This window comes from Peromyscus eremicus, chromosome 20 (assembly GCF_949786415.1).
Source record: "Peromyscus eremicus chromosome 20, PerEre_H2_v1, whole genome shotgun sequence".
NCBI lineage: Eukaryota > Metazoa > Chordata > Mammalia > Rodentia > Cricetidae > Peromyscus > Peromyscus eremicus.
Window position 1 is genome coordinate 30654790 of NC_081436.1, and position 21647 is coordinate 30676436.

General features: G+C 44.1%; 1 protein-coding gene across 1 annotated transcript in view; it reads left to right on the forward strand.

Moving 5' to 3' along the window:
* Positions 1 to 16532, forward strand: part of LOC131896393 (collagen alpha-1(XXII) chain-like) — a 206000-nt gene extending 189468 nt beyond the window's left edge. Inside the window, exons 12-17 of the mRNA XM_059247011.1 lie at positions 922 to 975; positions 6318 to 6371; positions 11113 to 11166; positions 15239 to 15283; positions 16031 to 16160; positions 16390 to 16532. Coding sequence (XP_059102994.1) covers positions 922 to 975; positions 6318 to 6371; positions 11113 to 11166; positions 15239 to 15283; positions 16031 to 16160; positions 16390 to 16532 — 480 coding nt within the window. The remainder of the gene's footprint in view (positions 1 to 921; positions 976 to 6317; positions 6372 to 11112; positions 11167 to 15238; positions 15284 to 16030; positions 16161 to 16389) is intronic.
* Positions 16533 to 21647: the final 5115 nt, after the last annotated feature.

Below are 21647 nucleotides of genomic sequence, written 5' to 3' on the forward strand. Positions count from 1 at the left end.
TCGAATGTCCCTTTCACAAGAGTTATGTAAGACCATCAGAAAGCAAAGATATTTACATTGTTATTCATAACAGTAGCAAAATTGCAGTTGGGAAGTAGCAAAAATAGTAATTTTATGGTTGGGGGTCACCACAGCATGAGGAACTGCATTAAAGGGTCGCAGCATTAGGAAGGTTGAGAACCACTGCTTTAGACTATCCCATTTTATGTGATTAGAGGCATCAGAATCTTGTCTTGCAAAGGCACTGGCAGAGATTGGAAAGTTGTCAAGAGCCCTACATACTCACAGCAGGGATATGGGGTGATAGGAAGCTGAGCAGTGTGATTAGAACAGAGGCTAAAGTCCTGGTGGTATCTATAGGCCTTCATGAATAAAATGGGAAACAAAATACCAATTGATGCAATTTGGCAATACAGACATTCAAAATACCACACGATTTTCATGGAATAATGACTTGTAGCTATTTCTGGTTAAAAGTTTGGGAATCTCTGGGAAAAATACACAATGAAAATAATGAGACCATAGATCACACAGGCCTCCTGACCAGCCTTTCACTTGTGCTGGGCTTTGTAGGTGCAGAACATAGTCCTAGATGGTTCTGTGGGAAGGAACAAATGCTGAGTTGGATCTGGAGCCAAGTCTTGTAAACTCCATTGCCCCAAATCTTCCAGTCTTCTGATGGTGGATTCCCCAAGTCTCTGTAATGTAGAGTGGGTCTCTCTGTGCCAGCACTGTGTGAGCATGCTTTTTTGATGCTATCACAGCCCTTGATAGGGGCATAGCCTGTGAAGCAAGGAGGCTGCAGGCATACCCTAGCTTTTAACTAGCTCCTCCTATCTCACAGGACAGCCCCCTGTGAGATTTCTTCCCAGAGCAGTTGACTAAAGATTTCATGATGTTCTTATGTCTTGGCTCTTTCAGGGCAAAGAAGGCCCTCCTGGTCCCCAAGGCCCATCAGGCATTCCAGGACTCCAAGTAAGTATCACTTCGAAGGGTCTGGTTTCTCATCAGAAAAGTTAGCAAGCAGAAATGTATCCCAGCCAGATGTGGTGATGCACCTATATTTCCAGCGCTAAGGAGGTGAGGCAGGGTTTAAGGCTAGCCTGAGGTACAGGAGATGTTATCGTAAAAGATTTCCCTCTTGGGGTGGTAGGAGGGAGGAGGTGGGATCTGTGGGTGGTATGTAGGGTGAGTAGAAAATTTCTTAATAAAAATTTCCCTCTTCCCCCCAAAAGAATGTGTCATAATAGCAAGAAGTGACCATTAGTGGAATTTATGGTATTTTAGAAAATTATAAGGAAAATAGTCTTGCATCTGGTTATTACAAAGGACATCTAAACTTGAGTGGAGCATGTCTTAATCTCCTCTTAGGCTAAAAATTGGGGTTTCTTACTGATTTAAATCATTCTCATTTTCTTTCTCCTCCTATAGTTATACAACTATATGTGTGTATGTGTGTGTGTGTGTGTGTGTGTGTGTTTGTGTGTGTATGCCTACATGCACAGACACATACATTTTTTTATTTATAGCACTGCTGTTACATATTCATAAAATTTGCATATAATATGTAATGGGTACTGCATTACATGTGATGCTCCTCTGTCGCCTCATAAAATCAATTGTTTCATTTAAAAACATACAGTGGGCAGCTTCACACACAGAGCAGTAATCCAGTTCCTTTGGGCTGACCCCCTAGAGTGGAGTTTAATTGTTATACTGTAGTTATAGCCAAGGTTTTTTTTATATATGCCGGCATGACCTCACACAAATGTTTGTTCCCAGCTCTGCAATTTAATATACACCTCGGTAGGGTTGAGATCTCCAGCTTATACTAATTGTCTGTCTAGGAAGATCTTGTCTCATGAGAATGAGCTCTTGTGATTAACCCCCCACAGCATCCCCCTCCTGCTCTCCATGATGCATTCTTTTATTCCAGCCTCACTGATATTCTTTTGTCTCCTAGGATACAATATGGTCTCCCCTGCCCCAATTGATCCCCTCCCAGCCTCAGGAGTTTTGCATGTGCATTTTTGTCTGCCCAGAACGACCCCTGATTACCCCTCTTTATTAGTTGATGCTCCTCAACTCTTGGGTACTGGGAATGGATTCTAGGGTTTCATATACACTAAGCAAATACTCTACCTCTGAGTCACATCCTATACTCTAATTCAGTTTGTCTCCTGTTTTCCTCCTCTTTGGATTTATTATATATATATATAATTGCATTATGAAATCATACATGCGTGTGCAAGTACACACACAGACACATATATGTTGTTACTATGTACTGATTCTGATCAGACCTAGTATGCTGAACAGGCTAGGCAGTTGCAGCCCCCCTTGATTGAAGCCTTTGGTCTTAATCCCAACCCCAGCCCAGGCATCCATTCCTGTTTCCTTCTCAGCCAGGGTCAACTCCTAGTCTCTAGTCTCTTTCTCCTTTGTTTCTCAATCTCTGCTCTGGCTCTGGTCATGCTCCCTCTTTTATTATCATTCTGTATCTCTAGTTAGGAAGTTCCTGTATACTAGAGTGGGGAACAAAATAAGGAAGCATAATGGGGAATTATATTATGGGTTTCAGCTCCTTTAATGAGGCCATACATTTGTGTTCAGTCTTGGGTCCCCACACAGTGAAGAGTAATAAAAGAAATGTGGGAGTGGGTAAATAGCTCTCTGAGGTCCCTTCCTACCCACCTGTCTAACAGTCATGACCACCATGGAAAAGACCTCTCCTAGACAGCTACCATGTAAACCATTGTAACCCTAGAAGTTAAGGAACCTGTTGAGGTTCTCAAATTGTAGTGATTTGATTCTATCAGTGGTAAAGCTAAGTACAGAAAATCTCCAGTTCGGGTTTTGCACCCACCCCTTATCCTTAGTATGAGACGAGACTAGAGGCAGGAAGCCATAGATAGAATCGTGCTGTTTTCTTCAATCTGTCCAGTCCTCTGCCTCACTCTTCTCCTTTCTGGCCTTTAACACAGAGGTTAAAGGTCTTACTTTCCTTGCTTTCTCTACTTATTCTTCCATCTCCCTCCTCCCTTTCAATGTATCCCTAATTATACCACTGTCTTTCTAGTGCCTGCGTCACTATTATACCAAGACTGGCTTCTTTCTGTGCATAGCTGTGGGCCATCCTCCCTGTGACTTTTGTATAAAGGGCAGAATAAGATTATGGTTTCTCCTTAGCTCCCGTTACCCAGCCGCCTTTCCTCTCTAGCTTTTTCTTATCCATTTCTCTTAACTCCCTCACTAGTTGCACAATCATTCCAGCTCCTTTTTCTTCCTCTATCAAGTAGTCCTTACCAGACACCTCCTTTGCTTTGTACCCCAACAGCGAGAACCACTATGACTTCCAGGTGTGTCAAGGTCCCTGTAGTTTGCTGTGTACATAGTACCTTTCACATATGAGTGTATCCCACTCATTACTAAACCACACTGTTAGACATGTATTCCTGAGACATGCCTGGGACCTCCCAGCAGGGTTAGATATGAACTTGAACTAGACTTAAAACCAGAGGCTGGGGAGCTGGCTTAACTCTGAAGAGTGCTTGCTGTCCTCCTAGAGAACATGAGTTCAGTTGCCAACACCCACACTGGGAAGTTAAAAATCACCTGTAGTTCTAGGGGAGTCAATGCCTTTTTTCTGGCCTGTGTGGTCATGTATACACATGTGGTAAGCACACACACATTAATAAAAATGATATTAAAATTAAAAAATGAAACCCAAACTTAATACCAGCATTTGAAAGCCCTGTCACAAAATTTAGGACATAGCCTTGAACATCTCTTCCTTCTCTGTCCCAAGTTAGTACTTTCTCAGTCTGGGCTAAATGGTGGGACAAACCATATGAGTGACACACGAGTGACAGCAAGCCCCTGAACTGTGCATGCAAAGTCCCAGTTCCACAGTAGACTGAAATTTCATGAGAAGACAAATCAAAGAGCGAGAAGCATTGGTGCAGAGTAAGATGTACTGAGTTATCTTTGAGACCATAAAGACTATAGGGACTCAGGGATGGGCACCCAAGCTGGACGGCTGAGACTCCTGGAGCTTCCTGAGAAGGGTACAGGGGAGTTCAGTCAAGGTCAAAGTATGTATGCAGAGAAGATTGGACGGGGTAAGGAAGAAGATGTGACAGGTAGAAGCAGCTGCAGACAGACATGACTGTATGTATGAATGTTTGTATGTATGTATTACCTATGGGCAGAATTTAACCCCTTCTGCTTCTGTTGGTTGCCATGAGAGATGCAAGAACCAGGAAGCTGACTAATATCCGAGGACCAACATCAGAAAGTGAAGCAAGTCTCTACATTTATTGAGGGCCATCTCCTTGCCATTCTTGCTGCCTGAAACTCTCTGCATCTGTGGTATTTTACATAATCCTAACCCTGCAGTACAGACTCAAATGCATGTCTATTAATTTAAAGTGAAGAAGCCGAGGTTGCAAAGGTTAGGAATTGCCCATCCAAGCAACTCCCCAAAGGCAGCTTTCCTGTCTTGGGAAGTCCTGTTTATTTCTCAGATTGCACAAGAGGCCACAGAACACTCTCAAGTCACTGCATTGGGGTCAGAGGGTCACACCTGAAGTCCTCAAACATTGCCTTCACTAGCCCAAGTTCGCTGGTGTCCTTCCTTCCCATGGCCTCTGTCATATTGACTGCACAGCTATCTGGACCCTCCTCCCCATGGCCTCTGTGTGGAGGGAGGAACAAATGAACTTTTTAATCTTTGCATATTTTAATTAAAATATTAATTACATCATTTCCCCATCCCTTCTCTCCCTCCTACAGGTCTTCCATGCCCTTCCAGAAATCACTTTCAAATTCATGGCCTCTTTTTCTTTAATTATTATATAGCTATATGTATATATATATATATATGTATATAATATTATATATAAATGTATAAATAATTATGCATTTACATGTATATGTAAATACAACCTTCTGAGTCCATTTAGTGTTGCGTGGCTTGTGTGTATATGATTTCAAGGCCATTTGGTATGGATAGTCAGTTGGGGACATCATCTCTGGGGAAGACTAATTCTTTCTCTTCCAGCATTTCTGAGTTTCCTGTAGTTCTTTGTCTGGTAGCGGTACCCTGAGATTTCTTCCTTCTACATTAGTATGTGTATTGGTGTCACTGGCTCTTGTTTAGGCTGCTGGTATCATTGGTGAAGCTTTCCAGTCATTTCTAGGAGGTACAGTTTCACAGCCGACTTCCTGATTCTCTGGCTGGCATTGTCTTTTTGCTCTTTCTTCCTTGATGTTCCTGGAGCTTTTAACTGCAGAGAAGATGGGTCCATGAGTTGGTTTATTTGAAGTTCACGTAATAATGCTGGAAACAGCATCCATAAAAAATGACAGGTGCCAATGAAGCAAACAATGGGACAGCATCCCGGATAGGCAGTACATTCTGATCACTGCTTGCAGCATCATCCTCCACGCCCAGACACTACAGGCTAGGCACAAGGGCACTAGTGGACACTTGCCTTGGCCGCTCTCTGTAAGTGGCTGCCTCACTGGATGGTGCCAGTGTTTTGCTGAGCAGTGTGAATGGGAGCCTGTGACTCACTGCAGGGCATATTTAGTATGTCTTCTTACGCTAAAAGGCACCAAGAGGCCAAATTCCTGTGCCTCAGGGGTGCAAGTAGAATTCAGTCCTCACTTGACTGAATTCTTTTTTTTTCCTCAGCTTTGCTACTTCTTTTTGAATTCAGATGGCCTGGGATTGCATGCTCTTCTGTCTGGTCTTTGTCTTCTGAGAGCCTGAATGTGTATTTAGCTATCAAACAAATGTCAAAGTCACAGTATCCTCATCTAGAGCTGAGATCACCTGGGGTACAGGGACTAGAGAGAGACTCATAGCTTGGTTTCGTGGAGAGATGTATAAAGCATTGCTGGACTTTCTAGAGCCAAACAGAACCAGCCTTCTTTCCCTGTACCCCATAATGCCTCAGGAGTGTTGATAGGTGCTTTTCTGTGTGATTTCTTCTTTCTCCCATCACCCATACCCTAGTCAACTTACTCATTAAAGAGGCCCCCGGTGAGGAACAAAATAGGGGCTTTTGTAGATAAATAAAAAGATCCACAGTGCAATCACAAAAGGTCTGCTTTTCCATGATATCAGATTCTGACTCGGAAATCCTCATCCAGACTCCAGGAGTTGGGGGAGATGCCCATGTACTGCTAACAGAGCATAAAGCTGCTGCTGTTGCTGCTGCACAGAGAGATGCACATGGTTGCCTTTGTGTATGCCCTCCCTTCTGTCTGACCTTCCTTGACTCACTAAGCTATTGGAGTTTATCTTGCAGGGAGAAGAAGGCAAACAGGGCAGAGATGGAAAGCCTGGTCCCCCTGGAGAACCGGTAAGGGACTCTACACTTACCCTCATGTCAAATATAACACGAATCTTAAAAGGTCTTGTAATAAAAAAAAAAACCCAGAGCCAGATATCAGGGTAAAAGCTGAAAGATCAGAGAAGCAGAACAGGCCACAGCCAACCTCACCTCACCAACTCCTCAGCCTCAGACTGAAAGCCTCTGAGTCCTCACCCAAAAGGATCTCAGCTGAACTGCTTTAGTTCCTGTTTCCTCATGCCTTATATACCTTTCTCTGTCCTCCCAGTCACTTCCTGGGATTAAAGGCGTGTGCCACCACTGCCTGACTCTATTTCCAGTGTGGCCTTGAACTCAGAGATCCAAATGGATCTCTGCCTCGGAGTGGTAGGATTAAGGGTGTGTGCTACCACTGTCTGGCCTCTATGTCTAATCTAGTGACTGGCTCTATCCTCCGATCCCCAGGCAAGTTTATTAGGGTACACAATGTATCACTACATTGTCAAATCTGTCCATTCTTAACAGCTCTTCTGAGATGTTGAAGGGCTCCTATGATCCAAACACACGGTCATGACCCATATATCACTTCCTTTAATTCTCATAGTCCCGCAATCCTGCAAGGAAAACAGCCCTGCTTTGCAACTGACATAAGAAACTATTTAGGTTGGAAGTTGACCAGCCTAAAGTCATATAATAGTCTGGTGACAGTCCAGAAATTCTGAGTTCAGGTCTCCCATCCCACACTGTACTTTACTGCCCACATAGCCTCAGCCCTGTGGGTATGGAAGGGATCTGGGGGGGGGGCACAAAGTGAACTTCACTGGTCTTGAGAGCTGCTTCCCAGCTTCATGTTTTAAATCTGGCTGCAGGTGTTTATTGTTGCTTTTCTTTTTCTGTAATGACATTCATTAGGAGCCTCCAGTGAGGTGGACACACACAGTACTCCTAAGGTTATCTTGGTGGTCCCGTAGCTTCATGACTTACCTATGAGCTCAAAGTCTATTTTTAGGGGTCAGGGACATCTCTTGCCCAGATTCATGGTTTTGAAATGATGATGATGATGATGATGGCTCCAGAGTTTCTGGCATTACTTTTGTCTTCACAAATCTAGAGCTGTGGTGGGGCTCAGTGGAGTGTTCTCCTGTCATGCGGGGTCCACTGCAGCAAAGGGAAGCAATGCACCACAAATCAAAACAATACTCGAGCAAATCACGCACCTGGGAGGGAAGATAAAGGGCTGCAGGGATAGGGAGAGAGAGGCCAGGGTTCTCCCCGTGTCTGCCTGCTGACATAACAGGAGTGCGTCTACTAGAACACGGGGTAGCTCTGAGAAGAGCGAAGACTTCGCCCATGGAAGGATTGTTCTGCATGAGGGGAACAGGCAGGTGACTTTATACCCCGTGATATTTTAGTTACTTTGCTTTAAAAAGTTTTTTTTCTAAAATTGCATTTGCTTGTTGATTCGAGTAGGTCTGTGAAGTACACAGGCAAAGGTCAGAAGTCGGCTTCCAGAAATCAGTTCTCTCCTTCTATCACGTGGGTCCCGGAGATCTAACTTAGGTTGTCAGGCTTAGTGTCCAAGTACCTTTACCTGCCAGACGTCTCACTGGGCTGATTTCTGTCTTTGAAAATAATTAGTCAGTTTAATGAATGAATGAATGTTTCTCTCCTGCGTTTGTTTATGTGTACTGTGACTGTGCAGTGCCAGAGGGCGGGGCATAAAAGGGCATCAGATCCCCAGGAACGAGAGTCGTAGGCAATTGTGAGCCACCTGATGTGGGTGGTGGTAACAAAACTCTGATCTTTCAGAAGAACAGCGAGGACTCTCAGCAGCTAAGCCATCTCTCCAGTCCCTCTTTCAATATTTTAAAGCAATCTCTATGTACTACTTATTGATAGAACTAAATTTAATAGAAGAAATGCAATTCTTTTTATGCCCTGCCCCAGCAATAACAATAGCAACAAAGTGGTGTTGGAGGCTGGCGTCCCTTGTCATAAGCTGTGTGACCTTGAGTGAGTCAAATAACCTCCCTGAGCTTCGGTCTTCTTCAATTAGATGGAGGGTAATGTACTAACTTGCTAGAATTTGGAGATCAAATGGGGTGAGGAATGCACAGCGCACCAGGTTTATCTAATTCTTAATTATTTTACTGAGGTCCTCTTTGCAACTGCCCTACTTTAACTGCTGGTGAGGTCAGAACTGTGGAGCCTTTACAGCCACTAAATGGGATTACATAAAAGTTTTTCTAGCAGGGTTCATGGTCTGTTTAATTTGCTCGGCCGTAAACTATTATGACTCATTCCGAATCTTACACAGCTTGCCCGAAGCACCTTCTTCATCACTTTATACTGTTTGCCGGTTGCAACAGCCCAAGCTCACTGCTGAGAGGAAAAGAAAGAGCCTTGCCAGGGAGAACAAAGTAGGATGCTCTGTGGAGTTGTCCAAAGAGGCAAATGGTAGACAGAGGTTGGAGGGATTGGGAAGGAGTGCATGAGGGACAGAGAGGCATTCTTGGGAATACCTGGGGCCGGGAGCAGCCAACCCTTCACTCCATTTCCACCTCAGAAAAGCCCAGGGTTATGTATGCTCTTATTGTCCCCAAATGAGGAAACAGGATACACAGAGGCTAAGAGCTGGACCAAGGTTCTCCAGCTGGTGAGTGAAGTCTCTGGGAATCGTGTCTCTGAGGCTGACCCAGAGCTCAGTGGGCAGATCTCAGAGTCAGGATCTACCTGTGCGCTGAATGAGTATTGTCCCTAAAAGTTGTCCTTCTAGTGCAGGGTCCCTAGTCTTCCTTCCATCAATTTATTGAATGCCTGCTCTGGGGTCTGTCATTGAGATACAAGACCAGTCCTGTTTCAGGCCATCAAGGATCACACAAGGGAGCTGGTTCTCATGGACCAGGTCAGACTCAGTGATCCCACAAAGACAGTGGAACTCGGATAACCTGAGTTATGTATCCCAGGGTCATCCTGGCTTACTGTGGAATTTCACTACAGAGTCATCCTGGTAGTTTATTACCCTGAGCTGTGTTAGGAGGAAGTTGGCATTGGATGGGCGGAGTCTGAGATCCCCTGAGATCTCTGATTCCAGAAGGGTATTCTACACAGTGGAGCTCCACAGAGTGAGGGAACAAATGGACCATGGGGAGGGGAGGTCATGAAAGACAGACTGTTGAGTGGTACCTCTAGAAACAGCTGGGATCCAGGCTCCCTTGGGTCTCCTGAGAAGCTGTATGGAGCACACTGAGAACATCTATATTTTCCACTGCAGCAGGTGCCCTTATATCTGAGGCTGGGGTAGGAAGATAGCAAATGGCAACGGCTAGTACATGGCTCTTCTCCACTTTGATCCATTCTCATGTGAGGGGAGTACATGGAGAAACAGACTGATGGACAGATAAGTGGTAGATAATAGCCCAGTGTATGAATGAACATGTCAATGTGTAGATAGACAGACAACATTTCAAATTGTTAAGTGTTTTAATAAGATATAGTTGAGCATCCATTGTTGTTTAGGATGAAGCACAGAGTTTCAGTTATCCTTCCAATTACAGCCCTCACTGTGTGTTCCTCTGCCTCTGTGGTTTCCCTAAGGGGTATCTTTCATTGGTTCTCAGTGAGGATGCATCAAAATTCCAAACACACTTTAATTATGTCTAATGCAGGAATAACTCTCCTTTGATACTGGCTGTTTGTCTGCTAGTAACTGGACTAGTAATGACAATTATCTTGATTATGGGTCAAGGCCAAGACCTACAAGGGAGGACCATCTGAAAGTTAAAACTGCAGAAACAGATGCCAGGGGAAATGACACCCCACACCACACAGCTAGACTTGGATAAGTTGGGTCAGAAAGCCACAAAAAAGATAACTTGAAAGCCAACCTTTGCTCCCCAGCCTCAGTCCAAAATTTCCCTCTAAATTTAGGAATGTTCCATTCTCTCTCCCTTCTCTTGTAATGTGAACTCACTTCACATAAGTCCTAAAAATTCACTCTGCAAAACGAGGTGCAGATTATTTTAGGAGGGCCATGTTCTCAAGCTCCAATGAAGAGAGATCCAGAACTGACCCAGCTGCCCATCAAACAGCACCTGTTCACCTCTTCCTCAGCATCCTCTCCCCTACCTCTGAGCCATTTGTCTGGACCTCAGTTGCCTTTCTTCATGCCTTGGTTCTGTCTGGAATTATACCAAACTGTAGGCAGTAATTTTGTGTAGCAACTGTATCCTTGTATTCCTTTGTATCTGAGAACATAGGGTATGGAAAGGGCTGTGTAAATCAGATCACAGGCCCCTGTGAGTGGTGCCCCTGGTGGCCTGAGCAGAGCCTCTGCCTGGGTGACAGGAAGCTGAGGTGTTCTTTAGCTTTGTCCTTAGAAGTCTGGTAAAATAAAACTGCTCTGATCTCCAGTGTGGCCATTGGAAAAAAATGTAGTAAGTTCATAGTGCTTTTGTGAATCAAGTCATTAATAACTAAGATCGTTTTATAGTTTTTCATCTGGGCAGGGCGTTTGGGCAGAGAAGCATCCCTGTGAATGGTTAACTGGGGGGATAAGGCTTGAACTATCATCACAGCAGAAAAACTAGGAGTACACCAGGCCTGAATGTGCTGTGAAGGCGGTGCTGGAGGAGATACATTAGGAGTATTTAGCTGATAGCCTGCTTGGCCAGTGGCGTGTGGGAATGCAGTGGTATGAAGGACAGGCAGCTGAACATCTAAAGAGCCTAAAGATGGGAGCCTGAGCCTCTTCTTTTCTTCCTCAATTCAGGGCAAGGCAGGAGAGCCAGGCCTAGCAGGAGCAGAGGGAGCCAGAGGTCCACAGGTAAGTGTCGGTCTGGTCTTGTGCAGAAGGAGCCAGAGGTCCACAGGTAAGTGTCGGTCTGGTCTTGTGCCACTGTCCCCAGGAACGAATGTGTGCAGGCCTTCTGAGTTCCTGAAGTCTGTCTCCCAACATTCTGGTGCTTGTGTGACCAGTTCTGCTTTCTCTGCAGGCTGCTCTAGCTTCTATCCCCTAGATTACAAGTCATCTCAGGCTAGTTAGTATTTTAAAGTTGCTTCATTCTTTCCCTCTTTATACCAACATGAATGTTCTCTACTCTGAATAATTGAAAAAAAAAACAAAACAGGGTGTTTTGTTTGTTCCTGAGTTTTTGTTTGTTTTGACTTTGGTGGCTTTTTTTTTTTAAAACTTGTGTTTGAAGACATGGTTTCATATAACCCAGGCTGGTCTTGAACTCATTATGTCACTGAGGATGACCTTCAGTTTCTGGTTTTGTATCTACCTTCTGCTTGCTGGGATTACAGGTACACAGCACCATGCTGAGTTTTGCAGTGATGGGTATGGGGGGGCCAGGGCTTTGAGCATGCTTGCTCTTGGTCACCAGAAGAACATCTGCTCTTTTCCTTCAGTGCCCTAACTAACCCTTTTCCAGTTGTGGAAATCCATTCTAACTCAGATAATGGTTGATTACTCTCACGACTTTTATTCCACTTTTGCCCCAGCATATCATGCAGGCAGGACACCATTGTAGATGGAATGGTTTATAACTGCCTTTTCCTCTGGTAGTATACAGAGCACCTTCCAGTATCATAAACACTAGGGGTGAAGGCTTGAAGTAGGCACTATGAGTTGTGTAGGTGTGTGGTTGTCTAGACCTCTTCAGTAGTAGGCCTTATCATCAATTTGTGAAGAGAAACCCATAACTTTGGCAATAGTCTGGGTTGTTTGGGGGTGTCCATGAAGTCTCTTTGGCCAAGAATTCAGTTAGATGTCATCCATTCCTGGCACTGGAAATTTCATTTGGTGGTAAGAGACATCTAGTTGGGGCTTTGTCTCCTTCATTTTTTGAGGATTCCAATTAGATTTCTTTCATATATGTATATATTTTAAAAAGCATCTACTGGAGTAGGTTTCCATATGACTCCTCTGTCCCTCCCCATTATGACCTTCCATACCCCCTCCTTTCAATACTTCTACCCCAGTCGCCCCAACCCACATCATTAATTCATATAATTATGTATTTATTCTATTTTCTGTTTCTCAGGAGATCCTTCCCTCTCCCTAGTCCCTTTCTTTATGCCTAACATCTATGGTTATATGGATTGTAGCTTTATTTAAATCTCCATCTAATTATTGCACTAAACACAGGTTATTTTCTGTAGTAATAAAATATTTTTAAGATTTTAGTTTTTAAATGCTTTGCCTCTTCATGTTGTTGAATTTTTAATAAAATTTTTTAATTTAAAAAAATGATGCTTAATGAAAATCCTGAAATCCAATTATCTGTCCAGAGGTAATGGATCAGAACACTGCTTCTGTTTCCTTTGTGTTATTTTTCTTTTGAAAAATCAATAAATCATCTGGCAACTATTCATTAAGGAGGAAACAAAACATGAAAATCAATGTTCATTTTCCCCAATCCCCCTGCTTCCCCCGCATGCAGCAGGAGGAACCCAGGCAGGGGGATGAATGCTTTGGCCTATGCAGACTACAACCATGAATCAGTGGCTGGTTGTTTTGTTCCAAAACATACTCTAAGTTGATGGTCCCATTAAATCCTTTCTTAAAGCTTCTTAAATATGGCAGATGGTTGCATATTGTGGCTCACAGTCTATTCTCTTTAACTAAGTGATTCTGGGGAATAATGGCCCAGTTTTATCAGGTGGCTCCTGGGTTCAAGGGATAAGAGGGGCTCCCTGTTAGCTGGAGGGACCCATTTGCTGGGTTCTGACTTAGGAGTTGGATCCACTTCTGCACTGGGAATTTCAAGGTAGGGTGCAGTGTAGAGACCTAAGCTAGTGAAAGAGGTCAGGTTCCTCTGGTTGTCTTTGAGTTTGGATAGAGATGTACCTGGGTCCTTTCCTTTGTCGTTTATTGATCAAAGAGGGCACTTCCGGACCTGACTCCTCATCTGTGTAATGGAGATAATAGTAGTTGTCACACCTGTGCAGTGTCTACACATGTTAAAGGAGAGAAGGGTACCTATAAAACTCTCAACCGAGTGCCTGGCAGTGTGGGACACCCCTACATAGGGCTTTTGTCCTGAGTTTATGGAACAAGAGCAAGTTAGAGAGCCATCTTTGGAGCCAGGTGGCTGTGGGATTCAGTCCTTTAAAGATGGTTCCAGAACCTTGCCAAGTTCTGAATAATTGAAGAGCTTTGCTTTATTCATTCCGGACAGCAGCCCTACAGAAGTGGGGCTCATCCTCATGCTTATGCCTGGAAACTGAACCCTAGCAAAGAGAAGTGAAGCACTTCGGTTCCACTTTGGCAGAGGAGAGCAGAGACTTGATTTACCCCCAGCCCATGATCAGCCCTGGTGCATCAGATGCAGGGGCATAGAGGGCATTGGCAGCTGGAAAGAGAGGACTAGGCATCACAGTATTTCTGTTATCTTATACATAGTGATATTAGGGCTCCAGGGGCAAATACCCCTTCTGAGGTATGGCATAGAGTGGTTGAAACTGAATCTAAATCTTAGGTGACTTCATTCCCCTCCTACCCTCTCCTACTTCATCTTTCCCCGTCAATGGATACAATGCTCTAACAGCTTACTGTGTAGTTGCTAGACAGACTGTCATTGAACCCCAATTATAAGCCTAGATTTGGATGAAGAAATCCTCATATATTTAGACTGGGGCTTCCTGTCTACTGCCCCTACTGGGTCCTAGTGGGACCACATTCTGCTACTGTCTCATCCTATAGAGGATAGGAGATTGTATATTCTAGTCGGCCATGGTGGGTGCAGATGCACAGACTGCATTTCTCAGTTTTGACCTTAATACCCTGAAGGGCCTTTTAAGATGGAGTTCTCCCTGGATGGCTTCTGTGGAGGGGCTACCCACCACCCCCACAATTCCCCAGAGTGCTCTTGAGTAGGAACAGCAGGAAATATTAGATAGAAGGATTAGAGAGGGGAGATAAAGATAGAAAATACAGGATAGCCTCGAGAGGGCCTGAAACCTAGTCCATTGGGCCCTGACTGTCTCTGCCCTAGGGTATTTATAGGAATGCCAAGGGGTGGAGTAAAAGACTTCCCCCCAGCACAGCCAAATGTAGACCATCTCAGACATCTGCACTTAGGTCTGTGGTCCAATCATCCTCTCTATGCAGACCTGCTGGGTAAAGCCACTGGGAACCTGAAAATGTGCTTCCACAGGCCTCGCCCTAGGGCTTTCTGCTCCCTGGTTGTGTCTTCATTTGCTTGTGTTGTCAGGAGATGAAATCAGAGTGGAGCCTGGTGGATGTAGCCAGGTGGTGACTTGATTCCATGGACTGCCTGTCCTCCTTGTGTTGAGAATGGCCGTGGAGAGGTGTCCTCTATACCAGATGGGCTTATGTGTGAATCACGGTACCTCTTCGCTATCTGAGTGATACACAGGACTGAGCTTGGGTTTCTTTTTTTCTTTTTTTTTTTTTTGGTTTTTCGAGACAGGGTTTCTCTGTGTAGCTTTGCGCCTTTTCCTGGAACTCACTTGATAGCCCAGGCTGGCCTCGAACTCACAGAGATCTGCCTGGCTCTGCCTCCCGAGTGCTGGGATTAAAGGCGTGCGCCACCACCGCCCGGCTTGAGCTTGGGTTTCTTTATAAAATGGGGAAAACAGAACCTTTGTTCCAGTGCTTCAAGACCATGAAATGAGCACTTTTAATGGTTCTATCACCATGGAAAATGGGGCCCCATAGAGAAAACCTTCTCTCTTCCCTGCTTCTTGCCTCTCCTCTCTGCTTTTCTTCTGTCCATGCCTGACACGCTGAAACTGGTGGCAAGTGAGAGGCAGCAGGGTCAGCCATGACTGGAAGATGGAGTGACGTAGGACATCTTTGCAGCTCTCTACCTTCATGCTGTCCCAGCCTGTTCTTTGGTAGAGTCATAACTTCCTCTTATTTCTTCCAGGGCTTCAAGGGACACACAGGTGATCCTGGCCCACCTGGTCTGAGGGTAAGTAGGTGACCCTGAGATGACACTCACCAGCGGGAGGATTCCAGGTTTTGCAGGACATCACCTTGCTGTTCTACTTAGGAAAGAACAGTGGGTGGCAGCCTCCCATCTTTTGATTTGAATCTTGTAAATGGTTCTTCTGGGCCCACACTGACATGCAGCCAGATTAGCCAAAGGAACCTGAACTCAGGTTGCCTGTATTATGTGGGCTGTTCACATGTCCCCTAAGGCCTGTGAAGTAAGCCATGGTATTAGGCTTTGTTTACAGGGAAGCAAACTCAAGCCAGAGGTCATGGGTAACTTTCCCAGGTCATAGAGAATGTATGTTAACACATAGGCCTTATCCCAGGTGGGTACCCCCTAGAATCTTTTTTTAATTCTCTAACACCTGTCTCTTCAAAATGCCCCAAACTGAAGAGACTGTTGGGTCAGTGGTCAGATTCCTTGAGTATTGTGGATAACCAGGACAGAGCTATGCTATAGTGAGAAGCAGGTAACAGGGGGCTCAGATAGGTTCACCTGACCCATCATCTTGCCTTCTTCCTGCCTTCCCTGTTGGGAGGCACTTAGGGCTCCGCCTACTCTCCTGGGATCCAGTTCTGCAGAGGCTGCCATACTCTGTGGGGGACACTTCTGTCTGACATCCCTCTGGGGCTTTGGATCTCTCCCACACCTTTAGATACCATGTGTTTGAGGTGGCCTATATCTAAATCAGCCCTGTCCCTAACAATAATTTTTTATTCCTAGGGAGAACCTGGTACTATTGGCCCCCCTGGAAGAGAAGGATCACCAGGAAAAGATGTAAGTTGGGATGCCTTGCCCTTCAGTGGTTCAGAGAACAAGGGAGGGGCACCTAGGGACCCTACCACAGTGGCAGGTAGCAGTTCTGTAAAGGACTTGGATTGACACATAATTGGTTTTCATTGAGCTTCTTCTATCCTTGGGGTCAGGATTTATTTCACAGTTCATGGAGGCTTTTCTGGGTTCATCTGATTTGTCTAGTGTCTAATGATGGGCCCACCGTATCTATCTTACATGATTTGAGAGGCATTTCATGTTTTCTCCCAAATCGTTTCTCTATCTCTTGATCTTTTTGGTGCTCATAGTAATTCTGAGTCCCACAAACTCCCTACCATCATTTGATATCAACATGTTTGCCATCACCAGCATCACTATTGCCATCGCTATGGTTACCACCATTATCAACAACACCACTGCACCACATCCCCATCATTACTACCATTACTAAGGAGCACACCAGCAAGCAGGACTTCTTAATGGCCTCTGCATCAGAGTTTCTGCCTTGACTGCCTAGATGATGAACTGTGATAAGGAAGAGTAAGAGAAACTCTTTCCTCTCTGGGTTGTTTTTGGTCATGGTGTTTCATCACAGAGCAATGGTAATCCTAACTGAGACATAGTTATAAAACCAGCCTAGTAGGTGGAGCCCTTGAGGCTACCTGAGACACAATGTGGACTGGTGGTGCTGTTGGGTGGCAGCTTTCATACTGTGGTGACTCAGGCAGGAATGGTTCTAGGTTATTGTCCAGTGAATTTGTCATTTTGACTTTTCTTGGTTTGAGATCTGACTACCTTAAACTACTGGGGAAACAGGTGAACTATGCCTATGCCAGTAAATAAACGTACTCAATTATAAATGTGAACTGAAAAGCATCTCCTCATCTGGGGAAAACAAACTTGTACATATCTGAAGTCCTTGGCATTCAAAAGGAAGTGTTTGGTCACAGTGCTGGCTTCCTGGGTCTGTTGGTGAAATCTGATCCAAATTAGACCTTTGTCATCTTGTGTAGCTCAGTGATTTTATGACCCCTCTCTCTTCCAGGGTGACACTGGACCTGCAGGACCACAGGGTCCCAGAGGACCAAGGGGCCCACCGGTGAGTTTTCTTTTGACATTAACTTGCTGCACAGTTCTGCAAAGCTGTTACCATGGTGATGTTGGGTGTTTCACTCTGGTATGATACATGTATTGTTTTAAAATGATGCTCTGTGTCCTAGAGGATGCTAAATAGCCACTGCTCTTTGCCCCAAGTGCCTACCTATATGTGCCCTAGGACAACCCACTGACAGTCTACCCACAGGGACTCCAAGAGCTGCCATACTTCCAGATTGGGGCCATTACATAGTTTTATGTACTACACATGAGTTTCCTATAAGTACCACAACTAGTAGCTTCTATACAGAAACATTTACATCTGTTTATGGATGGAGGCCAGAGGAGGGAAATTAAGGTACCAGCCATGAGGGGAGGCATCCCTGCATCTTCAGCTTCCTAGGGTGTCCAGGGCTATGTGAAGGGACCAACAGGCAGCATTGGAACTCATGGAACATGGTTGGGTGGTTGGCAAAGCCACACATGAGTAAGCCTTGGAGGGGCAAGGCCCCGAGGACTGTGTGTCCTGAGGATATCATGCTATTATTGAGCACAGCTCTGATTGTTGCCTTCATGGACACCACATCCATCATTATCTGTGGGTTGTATGAAAACTTTCAAGGAGTTTCTAACCCCTCACTGGATAGTGTTACTGGTACTTAACAATAATAGAGGCTAACTTTTTCCAAGCATTGCTGCTGGAGCAGATTAATGATTCAACCACCACCCTTAGAATTTAGACATGTAGATTGTTAGTAAGGTTAAGGTAAGATGTTTTTGTTAATGGATTTGAGGTGGAAAATCTTGGGGAACAATTTAAAGTTTATAAAGACACACTTTTAATAGTTGAACAAGGGACTCGTTGAGGTCCACGAACAGGAACAGTGACAGTCTGGCTATTGCTGGCTGATGTACCTTTCTTGCTAGGATAGGTTAATGATCAAATTCCTTGTACCCATTTCTGCCCTCAGCTTCCATATATATTTTTTTTTCTGTTGATGGGTGGGTATACACCCTGAGGATTTAAAGTAGAACTGACTGTTTTTCATATATAAAAGTTTAGATATGTGATTCTTTTAAGTTTTTTTTATAAGATTACCTTTTGAGATAAACACTAAAATGATTGATCCTTTCTTTGTAACTGTAAAATGCAGCCTACCTGTAAAAGAACTGACTGAGAAAAATACCTTGCTTGCTTACACTTGCTATCTATAACAAGTTGCTTGGGTATGAGTGTATGTAGGTTCTTAGGCAACTTGTTTTTCACCTGTAATATGTAAAATACTTAATCATGTAAGGGATATGGAGAACATGCTGTTTTTTTTTTTACTTGTGTTCATTGTAATCATTCACTTGAAAAATGGAATGCAACCACATTGTAATTTTCATACAGCTTCAAAGATTTTCTGGAGTATATAAGCTGTAAAGGAAAAAATTAAGTTAGTTAGAAGGAAAAAATTAAGAAGAGACAGAGGGAAACATCAAGGGAGAAGAACAGAACAGAAAAGGAATAGTGTAGAACAGGCAAGAGAAAGACTAATAAAGAACTAAGTTTTGACCCTCAGAAACAACCTGTGTGTCTATCTGTTCAGTAGTTCACCTGCTCTGCATCTCCTCTTCAGTTTCTCTGGCTGTGGTGTGTGTGTGTGTGTGTGTGTGTGTGTGTGTGTGTGTGTGTGTGTGTGCGCGTGCACGCGTGCGTTTCTCCCCTTTTTTTGCTGGCCCTAGAGAATTAAGTTTTACTCCCTCAGATAGAAAAGTCAAGATGAGTGATTAGTTCACTGACTCCATGGATCCTGTTCAGTATCTGAGCTGCTGAAGGCTGATCCTCACACAGCAATATTAGAGTTGACTGACTATAACTACATTCCTTGGCATAGAGAGGTATCACTCCATCTATGTTTCTGTCTTCATGGAATATTCCACCTATATATACAGTGTACGTGTGTGTGCATGTGTGTATGTGTTTGTGCAAATGTATGTATCCCAAATTCCCCTTACATAAAGACATTGGTCCTATTGAATTCAGGGTCCAACCTATTATACCATAAACTCACTTAACTGATTACGTCTTTGATCATTCTCTTAACAAATTCAAATTCCAAGGGCCTAGGCATTAGCATTTCAACACGTGAATTTAACCCATAATATTCCACATTGGTAAATATTTGGGGTTTACCTATTTCCATTCATACACGTAGGCAAGTCCATAGAGTATGAGCAAAGGTAAAAAATAGGTATCAGGATACCCAGTGTTGTGTAAAGAGAAAAGCCTTGGAAACCCATGAGAGGCAGCTGTGCATGTAACTTAGCATACTATGAACAGTAAACTTTGCTTCTAGTAAGTAAGAGTGCACTCTAAAAGATGGAAAGTGTATCATTTGAAATATGTAAACCATTACATGATTTATTGTCATTGGCAAGTATAGTGTTCCATGGATCACTTTAGCCTGTCACATTTTTATGCCTGTTGCTATAGTTTGGTTGCTAAATGCAGTTGCTAATGTCTAAGTGATGTACTGTGCTGTGACAATGGGATGGATATGCTGTTACTCAAAGTGTGAACTTTTCGGCTCTGCTGCATGCTTCTGGGGCCACTGTTGGACACATGGTGTGTCAGTGTTGTGTGTGTGTGTGTGTACCTCTCTTGTGCATGATCATATTTGCAGATCGATTTCATTCATGTTGTGGTAATTGTAGATAGGTACATCTACAAATTCTTCACTTTGCTTTCTTTAAAATCTACACTCACAGAGGGATGGGTAAAGCTCATGTGATTAATACCTCACAGCTTCAAAGAAAGATGGGAGTGTTCACTGAGCAAAGCACAGATATCATTCGTTTGGTTTCCTCCTGAGACTTCTGACTTATGAAACTACATTATGAATCTGCATGTGCAAAGGCAAGGAATGAAGATGCAGAGATGCTCATAGTTTGCCCAAGATCACACAGCTCATCAGCAATTGATGTCAGCCTTTGGACTCAAAACAGTCTGGGCCAAGAGTCTGAAGTTTAAGACCGTATCTTAAATGTCTATGGACTAGATTGTCTTGTCAGAAAAGTTGTCCTGCATGAAAGGGCTTGAAACAGGAGTTTGGAGACCAGAAGCTTGGGAAGGTGACTACCCAGCAGCATAGTACCCAGAGGGGCTCCTTGTTGATGGATGATAGATAGGTAGGTAGGTAGGTAGATAGACATACATACATACAGACAGACAGACAAACTGACTAGTTCTGTGGCTCAGGGAGGATCTGGTCCTAACATGAAAAGGCCAAAGTTCACAGGGAACTAAAACAGGTGACCACCAAAACTAGTATTGGCACCATGTGCTGATGTCTGGTGGTCCTCCTCCTTCCACTGTGCTAATGTCTGGTGGTCCTCCTCCTTCCACAGAGACAGAGGGAGGACTAGAGCAAGAAGCAGGAGAGATATCATTTCCATAGGGATGAGCCAAAGTACATATTTTTAGAGAGACACAGATGGGTTGGTGGGTGGAGGGAGTATAGGGAGGGGCAGCAGGCAGCACTCACTAGAAGGTCTGAGTGCGCCTGCCAATCAGAAATAATGCTCAGGGCTTCCATTCTGCAGAGATCTCAGGCAGAGCTTGGACTTTTCTCTGTGTCTTGATTTCCTCATGAAATAAGGTTATCTGTGCTGCATGATTTCTGGGTGCATCTGGTGAGATGAGGTGTTGGAATACCCGTGGTCCCATGGGCACATGTTAGACAAAAGGCAGAGACTGTTTTTCTGGTTACTGATCTACAAGTACATCTGTAATGAGGGCAGTAGAGTACAGGGTGAGCTCCATACTGATTATGCTCAGAACTCAGCTTTTCCACTTCTCTCTCAGGTGTGTGGCTTAGCATTTCTGTGCCTCAGTTTCTGCACATGTAAAATGGTAATGACATTTGCATTTGGTGTGAGGAGTGAATGATTTATAAGAGGGGCTGGTGTGTAATATAAGAGGTCCTGGCCGGGGTCAGCTGAAGGTTGTTGACTCTATCAAATTTTGGGGATGTTGACAGCTTCCTGAGTACACAATTCACAGTTGCAAGAGATCATTCAAATCTTGCATTTTCAGGATTAACACCGAATAGATTTTTGTGATGTTCTTGGTCCTTTCAACAAACAGAGAACTCCAGTGTCTGTCACTCACTTGATGCTGGAGATATAAGAGCCACAAGCCACAGACTAAGGGCAGGAATGTGAGCTGAGCAGAGAGAGCATCCCAGTAGGAAGTCTGGTGCGCAGAAAGTGTTGAGCCTTGGGAAGTTGAGCTGTGCATTTTAGGCAATAGGGATTTATTTGGGAGTGAAACGGGGTAGCTAGGACAATTCTTCAGCTTCCTGATATTTACTCTATAATGGATCTTTCTGTATGTGTTAACTTTGACAAATGGTCTCATATAGCTGAGGCGGACTTCTAATTCACTGTGTAGCCGAGGATGACTTTGAATTTCTGACACCCGCCA